The 12,328-nt window shown below is 37.3% G+C and overlaps 2 protein-coding genes across 2 annotated transcripts in view; one reads left to right on the top strand and one right to left on the bottom strand.

The window, feature by feature from the left end:
* The window catches only part of LOC144648141 (EGF-like repeat and discoidin I-like domain-containing protein 3), a 200,767-nt gene that overhangs the window by 46,647 nt on the left and 141,792 nt on the right, over window positions 1-12,328 (bottom strand). The window lies entirely within an intron of this gene.
* Window positions 7,609-11,048, top strand: LOC144651389 (lactadherin-like). The gene is made up of 5 exons (XM_078511320.1): window positions 7,609-7,956; window positions 8,709-8,820; window positions 10,000-10,325; window positions 10,846-10,935; window positions 11,001-11,048. The coding sequence occupies exons 1-5, from the start codon at window positions 7,609-7,611 to the stop codon at window positions 11,046-11,048; spliced, it is 924 nt and encodes a 307-aa protein (XP_078367446.1).

Here is a 12,328-nt window from a genome sequence, read left to right on the forward strand (position 1 = left end):
AGGAAACTTCACTCATCCCATGTATCTATGTATTGCGGTATTTTGTAATTTTTTGAGTGATTTTTGGGGATGTTTGGCAGGTGATAGTTTTTTTAAAAGAATTAGTAAAATTTAGACAACTAAGAAATATTGAAAATTTAATGTGAATTTAACATTGGAATTTGAAGTTAGAAATTGGCAGACGGACACCAAACAGCCCCGTGACATCCTGGAGTGTTTTTGCATGGGGGTCAACTGTGTGATGATGTTTCCATTTTTTTTCTTCAATCCCCACTGATAAAGAACTGTTGTTGGTGTTATGTTGGTGTTATCACATGTCAAGCCTTTAACAAGGTATGAAAGAACACAAGGATTTAAATTATTCTGGTGCTCAATTTTTGCGTAACTAAAATTAATGTTACTCAAATTCCTGATGGATTCTGTCTTAAACTGTTACGAGCTTAGTATTTCCAAATTATTGCATGTCAATGTAAGGCAAGACAAGACATGCCTTGGTTCTTATGTAATTCTCTTAAAAACACATAAGATATTGACTATAATTTTGTCTGTGCTATGGCAATTCACAGTGGGGTGGTCTTGATGTGTCTTTAACTTGTAGACTGGACTGGACTAGTAAAACGCGGACTAGTAAAACGCGGACTTGTAAAACGCCTCTAGACACTTCGAATTCCTTGGCCACAATCATCTTACGGCTCTCTTCAATACATAATGTCTCAAAAAAAACAGTAACCTCAGAAAGAAGTCAGAAGCAAATAAGGTCGAAAGACCGAATTTGAACATATAACGGCAAATGTTCTAATGTCACGAACGTAGGAGTCGTGTAGGCCCGTCACCTTTATTTACCACATACTGCCCCCAAATTAAAACAGTACCCTCAGAAAGAAGTCAGAAGCAAATAAGGTCGAAAGACCGAATTTAAACATTTAACGGCAAATATTCTAATGCCACGAACGTAGGAGTCGTGTAGGCCCGTCACCTTTATTTACGATTGACTGTTGATTTCTGGACGGGCCCCGTTCTACCTCGTGCGAGCAATAAAAACGACTGCACTCAACAGACGTCAAGTAGTGGAAAGAAAGAAACATATGCACACAACTCAAAGCATCAATCCCGTTGTTTTAGTAGGGGTTTGCAGAACGAACATGTGCTATACTGCAAAAACATCTCCACGCTAAAACAGACCATAGAGTGCTCAAAAAAGCTAGAAATATGCCGTCGAAGAAACACACAAGAGCTTCAAACACAAATTGTTTCGCTCGCTAAACCGTTTAGTTTTATCCGATTTACAAGCGCTTGTTTTACAAGTCCGCGCTCTACAAGTCCGTGCTTAACAAGCCCTCGTTTTACAAGTCCGCGTTTTACAAGTCCGCGTTTTACTAGTCCGCGTTTTACTAGTCCGCCTTTTACAAGTCCGCGTTTTACCTGAGTCCGCGTTTTACTAGTCCGCGTTTTACAAGTCCGCGTTTTACTAGTCCGCGTTATACTAGTCCTCGTTTTACAATTCCGCGTTTTACTAGTCCGCGTTTTACTAGTCCAGTCCAGTCCTCAAAATACAGTATGCCATAACTCCCCGCCCTCTAAAGATAAGTCCTTGACGGTTCTTGTCGTTTTTCGGTGCCTATATATTCATCTTCGGCATCTTTCTCATCCACCTCTCGTTCTGTCCTGTGTCTGTCATCACACGAAAGAAAAGCTGATTCTCAAAAAATCTGCCACAAAAGGAAATTGACAAAAACAATATGAAAACCATATATCGAAAGTTTCTTATTCTAAAATTTTATCATACGTCTTAATTCAGAGCTACAAAGAAGTTCCTCCTTTTGAGTTATTGATACTGTTCTTACAGTACCTCTTTCCACTAGCGAAATTTTACAAAATTCCTTCGCGGCGAAAAGGTAGCGCGAATCCAGAACAGACTCCAATCGAAAGTGGGTTAATTCTAGATTACTATTAATTAACTATTACAACATTCATTTTTAAAATAGTTTCCCAAGCCGACTAAGCTAACTAAACGTCGAGTGTATCTTTCAGTAAACAAAACATGCCGTTGTGACGCCGGAAATCCAGCTCACGCATACTATACCCCGTGACTCACGCAAACCTCCGACTTACGTGCTACTACAGTCATTCCTTTCTAAACATTTTTTTTGACCACCACCGTACCTTTCTACCCAAAAAACTCATGAAACCGCCCGGTTTTAACCTGTTTTAACCTTTCAAAAATTAGAGCGTTCGAAACTAAATAAGATCCGTAATCACAAACAACATACAGCCGTTTACCAGCACTCTTTAAAACTCCTGAAACCCTTCAAAATCAGGCAAAATAAATCTTTGAAATAACCTTTATCAAAGTTTCTAATTTTTTATTCAGTTCTATAAAATGCCTTTCATACACTACTGTCAAACAAAAATTTCAATTTCCTCAAAGTTTCAAGACAAAAGAATAACAAATATTTCGTGCACAATGTAATTTGATTAAGCCAATTTTATCACGTCTAAAAATACTTCAAGCAATTCAGTGAAAACCCGTTTTTTTTTTTCGTATCAACGAAAACCACTTTCGAATAATCAATACATGAAAATAACAATAAGATCAAAAGGAAGAAAGGAACCTTTCTAATTATTTGAAGACTTTCAAAGCCGTGATATTATGCATCCAATCCGCGATAAAATTTAATTACAACAAAATCCAAGTTCTCATTTTGAATTCCATTTTTTTTCAGTTGATACCTTTATCCAACTTGTGAAAAATTCCATTCAAGTTCCTATTAATACTGTACATTCCCAATGTTTTGCTCAGGTCTTCAGAAGCGTCTTACTAACCAAATCTAAAATAATTCCAAAACATGCTGTACAAACATTCTACTCTTTGTGACAAACGACTTGACGACCAATTGTTCAGAAATGAAAATCGACACACTTCTTGCTAAATAAAAAAAAAGTTTTACGGCGGAGTCAGGCTCAAAAAATATACCGCAAGATCACACCCCCATTCATAGTCAGAAACCAGCAAACCATCTAGTTTGCTAAAAAAAAAAACACTGCGTGACATCAATGACGTTACCTTTTTCATTTACAAAAATAACTTTAACTTGTCAAAGTAAGTGCAATTTCACAATGGTGAATATCAGTACAGTATGGGGCCCAGTTCTCGGCCACTTTGTGTTTAACGCGTTTTTTCACACTCCAGTTGAATCAAAAGAAAAAGGTATTTCCTTCAAACGATAGACTGATTCATGTGCTTTAAGTATCTTGAGTTTGATCGTTCAATTCGATATAGAAAGCTCACACGTCGAGTTTACGCGGAGGTAGGTGAATTTGCATTCCCAAAAAAGTTGTTTGTTTACGGCTCCAAATTCATGGATGTAGTTAAATTCGTATTTTATCCAAAAGCCCCCACCATACGAGCTAATTTTTGGCATGTGAAACGTAGAATAATTCAGCTTTCTGCTTTAGTTAACTTTTCGTTGAACCGTTGTATTTTTAACCGGGCAGAGACTGGGCCGAGCCCGGTTCATAAATCGCCCGGAATTTTTTCGTCGTAGTAGTCGTAGTAGTCGTAGCAGTAGTAGTCTTGTCGGTAAATCGTTCCAGACCCGCTCGGCCGCTTCCTTGGCCAGGATTCAAATCACGCACTTTTGATATTTATTCGGCAGGAGCTATTAAACCCGGCTATTAAATCACTCTTCTATTTTAAATTTTATCTAAAACCCTGATTTCTGTTTAGCGTGAAATATATATATTTTTGTGTTATTCAAGCGTTTGGATTGCGAAACCGGTGATTGTTTTGACATGACAGCTCGGCAAACCGCTATTTCAGTCACGCAATGTTTTTGCAGCAAGCTTTACGCATAACTGCTCTTTTAAATAACGGCTGGTAGCCAGAGCATTTTTGAGCCGGAATACTTTGAAGATGCTTTTCATTTAATAGGAAGAATTATGTCCATTTTCATCCGTGCACAGTTGAGCTGGCAAAGTCGCGTATCAGAGACGATTGAATGTTTGCACAGCAAAATAATCTTATTTTGGTTCTTGATGTAAAACACTTCCCAAGACTTCAGTAAACAAAATTGTAATGTATAGTATTTCTACGAACTATGATGGTATTTGTGAAGGGATCCCGTAAAGCCAGCAAGTAAAACAAATGGTCTGCAAAATGAAAATGAAATCTTGGCGCGGGTAATTTAATACATGTAATTAAATTCTACCACGGCATGCAAAATTTCACGTTTTTGAAATTTTCTAAATCTTTTTGCCTTTTAAAATGTTTCTTGACCCCATCTTGAATAAAAATTCATCTAAAACTTTTTTCATGTTTCTTTTTTATTTTTTCACGTTTGTATTAGTTGCCTTTTTAGGCTTTTGAAACGAACACGGCATCTATTTATAGATTGAGGCACCATGTGATGTTTACATATTTGCGTCATTTGTCGTAGTAGTTCACTCGGCCGCTTTCTTGGCCAAGATACAGATCCCGCACTTTTGATATTTACTCAGCAGGAGCAATTAAAATTTTATCTAATACCCCGATTTCTGTTAAACGTGAAAGATATATTTTTGTGTTTTTATTCAAGCGTTCGACTCTAGCCTGCGTTGCAGACGCAAAACCCCGGCAGGCTAGTTCGACTCAAGCGAGTTCTGGAGTCCGAAACCGGTGATCGTTTCGACAGGTCGCTGAGGTCGAAGCTTTTTTACATCAGTCACGCAATGTTTTTGCAGCAAGCTCCTGCATTTAAAAACGGCTCCAGTCTACTTTGAAGATGCTTTTCATCTAGCAAGAATTGTGTCCATTTTGACTATTTCCATCCGTGTACAGTTGGGCCGACAAAGTCCGTGTGTCACAGACGAATTGAATGTTTACACAACAAAAGAACCTTATTTTGTTCATGATGTAAAAACTTTACTTGCACACTTTTCAAGAACTCAGAAAACAAAATGGAAATGCAGAGTAATAATATAATAATTTCTACAAACTAGAATGGAATGTAAATCGTTAAAGCCATCCTGTGAAACTGAATAGACGGCAAAAATGAAAACTTGCCCTTTGGCGCGTATAATTAATTAAATTTTATCACGGCATGCTCTTTTCACGGCTTTTAAGGATTCAAAATTTTTAATGCAACTCAAATGTTTCTTCGCCTCATCTTGAATCTTTTTTTCACATTTAGTTGAGATTTTTAGCAGCATCTGTTGTCTAATACGTGTGGTCTAATGCATGCCCTTTTTTAGTCTTTTTATTTTCTTTTATAATTTTGCTTAGAAATTTTTCTGTTATTCTTGATATTTGACTCGTTTTATTCGTTTTTTTTTTTTATTATTTATGTGACTCGTTTTATTCGAGCAGGAGCCAATACTATAATTTTCTGGTTACTCCACTCTTTTTAGCGAGGAATATAAAATATATATTTTTTGTTTCTCATTCAAGGGTTTTGAGTTTCAGTCGGAACCGAACGGCGATGGAGAAATGACCTGCAATGAATCACGCAATCAAGAACTTGCGTTTGCGTGACTACTTCCCAAAATTGACGTGAAGAGCTTGCATGTTTGAAAGCTGAAAAGCTTTCTTATCTTGTTCTTATTCCCATTTTTTGGTGTAGTACATTTTTAAAAATGTTTAAAAACGCGTCTTAGTTTTTAACGAAATCTTTCTAATTGTTTTTTTGTTTTTGTCGGAGATCATTTGTACTGCCATTTAACTGGTTTGAGTTCATTTATTCAAGATTGCACACAAAACGTTTTCAACACCTAGGTTATTCAGTATTCGGAAGAAAAATAAAAATTTGAAAGCCTAAGCAGGAATTTGTCCAAGGATGGACAAGCAATCCACAGACTTGCGTGTTACGCAATATAAATTAAATGGTATTTTAAAAGTTTTTGCTGTACTTGTCTAATCATGTAGTTAAACATTAACTGCCCGGTTTTAAGCATTAAGCTTTAGGCGTCTTGTTTGGTCTTAATTTACTTCGAAATTTTTTCTTGCGACGTTTGCGTATTTGCCAGTTCTCGGCCACCCTGCTCGCTATCACAGCTTAGCGCTTGGTTTTTAATATAATTTCATCTGCTGCTGCCAGAATGAAAGAAATAAATGTTTTAAAAATAAAGTTCAATCTTATCTCTAAGTTTTGAGCTGACTCTTGTCTTGTCTATTATTTCTACAACACCTAAATCTTTCAAGACCTTTTCACTGCAAAATAAACCATCTAAATGCACGGGTCACACAATGCGGTTTTGCCAGAACCTGCACCTAGGCAACTAGGCGCGTTAAAATCCTTCTTTTCTAAAGTAAAACAAAGCATCATAAAAATAATTTGGGATCGATATAGTATAAATAGGTTTACAGAGTGTTTTTATGACTGTGAAAATTAATTGAGCATTTTTTACAGATAATTACGGACAAGCTTTTTAGTGGCCGAGAACTGGGCCAAGGTTGCCGAGAACTGGGCCCACAAATGGAGCTTTTATTTTTATTATTGCTCGGGCAAATTAATTTTTGACCGGTCGGTAGCTTTACACCAAAAAGCTGAATAATGTAGCTAGCTCTGGGAGAAATTTCAAGTTCCTGCAGTTCTTCTGAGGTAAGAAATACAAGTTTACGTCAAAAGTGGCCGAGAACTGGGCCAAGGTGGCCGAGAATTGGGCCCACAAATGGAGCTTTTATTTTTATTATTGCTCGGGCAAATTAATTTTTGACCGGTCGATAGCTTTACACCAAAAAGCTGAATAATGTAGCTAGCTCTGGGAGAAATTTTAAGTTCCTGCGATTCTTCTGAGGTAAGAAATACAAGTTTACGTCAAAAGTGGCCGAGAACTGGGCCCCATACTGTACTTTGCCCCGTAAGCTTTTTTCTCTGTCCTTCCGCCGAAGCAAAAAAACACAACCTGATTACACATTAACCCAAAAGTCGACCAAGTGTGCCTGCAACGATTTCCTGTCAAAACTAAAATGAAAACCATTGCGGTATGCGTCACCCGTAGCGGTTTTGTAGCAACCCCGAGCTATCCCCGTCTTTTTGGCCGCGCCAGGAGACTACGCTCTAGGACGACCAAAGGGTAAACCTTAAATCGGCCACGCCCGATTAATAATACGCGATTTCAGTTTAACACAAAAGCTTTAACCTTGAACTTGTGGTGCGTGTATAAATAAAATGATATCGAATTAATCAAGGTCACTTTGAAGCGAAGCGAATGTTGGTGTCTTCCTCTTCCTAAAATTTAATCACAATTTACGAAGTATAAGGAAGAACTGATTTTGCCTCATCTCTGTTGGGATAATTTAAATCTCTACATAACAAAAATAAAATTTGGTTTAGTTTTCAAGAGTTTAATTGAACACAATTTTTTTGTCCATTGGTTAAAAAAAAAAACTGAATTGAAAATTTATGTTTATATTTGAAATTGAATAGAAATTTATCAGTTGGTTTTAAATTTAAAATGATTTATCTGTTATTGCCATAATACTTGTTAACACACAGCAACAAGTTATCGTTAAATGTAGATATGCAGGTAAATAAAAGTATGCGTATCTAAAAACAAGTTTCTTTGCTGCATTATTAAAACATATCAAGTAAATATAAAAGCGTTGGTATAGAGTGAACGTACAAATTAAAAATGGATAAGTTTACTCCTTTCCTCGTTGTAGTGTCTGTGTGTATAATCCTAGCATCTCAAACAATTGCTTGGGATGAAAACTCTCTTTCTCGTCCTGTAATAACTCGTAATCATCGCCGGCTTAAAGGCTTAACCTTCAACACATTTCACTCCGCTAGCCTGGTATCTTGTGGCTTGCAGTGTCAAGGGAATCCTCAATGCGTTTCAACCAATTTTCGAAAGGTTTTAAGTTTGGAAAAACCTAAAGGAATTTGTGAGTTAAACGAAAAAGGAGCATTGTCACCTATCGAAGACAAAGAGCTAGAATACGATGAAGAATCAGTTTACACTCAATTTTACGACATAAAGGTAAGAAAGATGCTGTATTTTTTCTTTTACATAGAATACCTAATAACTCTGTCATTGGTTGTTATTGGGCAAGATTCCTTCCGTTTCTGGATGAAAGTATTCTCTAATAAAAGGTAAAAAACTTGCTTGGGCAAGGTTTCTTCCGTTTATGGATGAAAGTTAGTGACAGAAGTTGGTCGTATTGCTACCATTTGAAGAAAAAAAAAACCAACAATGCTAAATTAAAATTCGATCGGGAATCTGAAGGCCACAGGTTTGTCAGTCGTAGATTGTTAAGTGCAACCCTCGTCAAATAAGGTCTTTTTTTTTTTGAAGAAAATAAACTGGAATAACGAAGATGTTAAACTTAGAAGAGAATTTTACACAACGTCGATTTAAAATATCATACCATTTTCAAATAATTCGAGTATCTACGCCGGTCTAAAAAAAGGTTCCAATTACGAATACGTAGCGCGTGACGTTACGATGTGTTTTCAAGCTTATAGATGATTGTAGATAATCGCAGAGAGTTGCTTCTTCACGCGCTGAACTATAATATTAAGAAAATGATAACATACGTTGAGCTTTTCAGGTCTTTGTTGAGTACAGTGAAAAGATAGTAGTTTATCCCAACCTGAGTTAGACTACTTAGAAACGCTCCGCACAGTATTATGCTTAGAGTGCTGATAAAGTTCTATAGAGATAAAAAGGCAAACGTTATCACCTTAAAGGAATCTTGACTTAAAAAAAATTCTCCGTTTACTTTTCTGCAGCACGACTGTCAGCTGACCGGTTGCTTGAATGCAGGCTCATGCACGTTCACTGAAGAGTCGAAAATCTTTCAATGTAAATGCCAGGAGGGCTGGTGCGGAAACTATTGCGGAGGTAAATTGTCAAATATCTTTACATCCTGGCGGGGGCCAACCTGGTACACCCAGGCATTCTCTCTAAACAGGGGCGGTACTCCCGAGAGCGAAAGCTGGGGATGAGTAAACAGGCGTGAAATATGTTCTATGGCATCAAAACCGACGTCGGTTTATGAAGCCAATTATTTAAAAGCAAAATGTTGGTACTTGGATAGAATGTGACCAAGGCCGTGCTTTAAACTTTGCATATAGAAAAGTTTAAGAAAAGGGTGAGATTTTTTGGTGAATATGCGTCTCCTTAATTATTAGAAAGCGCAGAAACAAAGTGGCAGGGGAAATCTCAAAAATAAAATATTCACTACTGCGCACAGAGCCAGTACCCTTTGTCTATATGGTTAAGAGGAAATCCACCAGGAGTTCGAGTAGTTATTGGACAAAATTATGTAACAAAACAATTTACACCTGATTGCAAGCTTTTGTGTTACTGCTTCAAATATCTTATCGAAAGAAATCTAAATAACAACACCAAACATCGAAAACAAATTTCGAAGTTCCACTGAATTCCCATGAATCGCTAAAAAGATGTGAGCTTTTGCCCATAGCTTTTGAACTTTAAATATCATCTGTATCATTTTCTCAGACTCTGATATGAAATTGTTGTACCAAAATTATTTTCGCCTTATTGCAAACTTTTTTGTTACTGCTTCAAATATCTTATCAAAAGAAATCTTTTCTAACAACACCAGACCGAAAACAAATTCGAAGTTCCACTGAATTCCACTGAACGCTTAAAGACGAATTTACAAAATGGCTACACGTGAGATTTTGCCTATACCTGTGAATTAATTATTTTCTCAGGCCTGATAAGAAATTGTTGTTGTGTTATCACGGATAATTACTTACATCTTTAACTTTTATTAAGGGTAGGAAATAGCGCAATAGGATTTAATTATTCTGTACTCGATTTTTGTCCAACTTTAATAAATTTACTCGACTTCCTAGTGGATTCCGTCTTAATCATGTAGAAATCTTGCTGACAATCACAGCTGTACCGTGGGATATACCGGCAGGCAATGCCAGACCGGCACCTAATAATATTTCTTTGAGGGAGGTTGTTTGATTATTGATTATTATTCTTAATTATTGAGCTACTAAAAAAACCTTTTTGTGTTCAGACAAGCTTTCGCTTTTTTTTCAGCGCGCCCAACACCCGTTGGTATGGAAAGCGGTGCTATACTTGACTCGCGGATCAGCGCCTCATCACAGTACAGTGCCGCTTATCCGGCCCATCTTGCCAGGTTGCACCTGAAGAGTACGGCGTCGAGTAACGGTGGATGGGCAGCTTTGTATAATAACAATAATCAGTGGCTGCAGGTGAATCTTCAACAAACGACAAGGGTAACACTTATAGCGACACAAGGGAGAGAAGATTGGGACCAGTGGACAAAAGCTTACAAGTTACAGTATGGTGAAGATGGAGTTACCTTCACGTTTTACAAGCGACTCGGAGATCAGTCAGACACGGTATGAAAAACGTATTTAGGAAACGCCTCTTTGTACTTACAAAAGGCAACTGAAGTATCTGTGGTTAAAAGTTCAGTCATTTCATCTGCTAGATTCCATCACAATTCCTCCGTAATGGACTACGCGGGAAGACTCCGCCTGAAAGGGGGTCCTTTTTTAAGGCAAGAGGTATATAAAAGGGTAGGGATTTTAAGAGTTGAAGTTAAAGAGAAGACCTTTCAAAATGTCTCTAACAGATGTGCACATATGTGCTGAATTACCCAAACATCTGCTGTAGGTATGTAAAAGGGAAACCATTTTCTATGGAGGGTATATGAAAAGGTTACCTTTTCTCAAAAATTGTGTATAATTGGATCTCGGGACGGATCTCTCGGTTTTAAACTTTTTTGGGTACCTCCTCCATACCTCCGCCGCTGCTAGAGTTGCGTACAACCTTGAAACAGAAATACACTAAACTGACTTGTCGTCCTCGTAAGTAGATACCGTTTTTTTTTTTCTAACGATTTTCTATATCACGCAGGTCTTCCTGGGAAATACAGACAAGGATACAGTTGTTTCTCACGATCTAAATCCGATTATTGAAGCTCGCTATATTCGAGTCCGTCCTATGTAAAACTCCCTGTTCAAATGAGGTGTGGTTTTAAAATGGAGAAAAATAATTTTTAATAATTTACTCAGTGGTACAAACGCATAACCGTGAGAATGGAGCTTTATACCTGTTAGGGTAGGTTAATTTCTATTCAGTCAACCCCTCCCCCTCAATCGGCTTAATTCTTTGGGGGAAGTTTAAGGGTTTAAAGAGATAGGGTGGGGCTTATTTATACACATGATATAAAAGATGTTTAATTAAGCTGTTAAATGCTTACCTCTATTTTTAGATCTCTACACCATTAACAGCAACAGAAAATTAAATCTGGTCTATTTTTCGCAAATGTTCTCGGTTCTGATCATTTTTTTGGTGTCAGGAAGGGATTTAGTAAAAACGGCAACATTTTCTTTTATTAATGATGAATATAACCCTTGGAAACTCTCTGAGAACCTCTTTACCCTTTTTTAGTATATTTCTATTGTTTTTAAGGGAGTTTTATCTATTTGAATTTGGATGCAACAGGTCGTTAACATTCCGCATCTCCCCACCCCCACCCTCCTTGCAATGTTCACGTCAAATGCTGAATCCGTTTCATAACAATCAACACTGCCGAGAATCGAAGAGGTAGGGAAAGAACTAAAATAGTCTGTTATCAACAACATCCTCAGCTTGTTTTAGTGCTAGGTTAAAACTATAATCATGTAAGGAAATTTTTGAGCGTAGTTTCAATATTAAAGGAATTCAAGAAATATGGATCAGGGTTTATTGTAGCTCTGGTATCACTACCAGAGGAAACACTCGGGTAAAAACCCTCTCCATTACCCGTGCCCTTACCATTGAATGCCATGTTGTCAAAACAAACGCAAGGTTGCCCTCCAGATCGCATAGTCACGTGACATAACGTCACATCTGAAATGGGTCTATAAGGAAATCAACAACAACAGCATTTTTTTTACAGCAAGCGCCCAAATGTGTGACCACTTTTAATTTATTCACACGGCAGATTTTATCCAATCAGAAGTCAACTCCACGGCTTGATTGGATTAAATCGCACGAAAGAATGTGATAAATTAAAAGTGGTTACACATTTGGGCGCCTTGCTGTAATGCTTTGTTAGCCAAGTTTGTACAAATTGATATCATTTGTTTTACAGATTGCCAAGACTCTTATTGGAGCTCAAGTTAATGTCTCGTTTGCTAACATCGATGGGGTAGCTGTGTTTGTGGCTTGGAGCGAAAAACAAAAGACAAAGTTTCTCCTCATCACCGTCAACGAATCGAGAATTGAGTGGAAATACTTTATCATAACTATTAATCAATTCCTGCTGATTATACACGAGAAAGTGCAATCCTTATACTTGTTCAGATCACCAGTTTTTTCTGTTGTTATATGTTTGTATCTTTTAACATTGGGG

Source organism: Oculina patagonica, chromosome 4 (assembly GCF_052425735.1).
Source record: "Oculina patagonica isolate OP01 chromosome 4, crgOcupat, whole genome shotgun sequence".
In the NCBI taxonomy this organism is placed as follows: Eukaryota; Metazoa; Cnidaria; class Anthozoa; order Scleractinia; family Oculinidae; genus Oculina; species Oculina patagonica.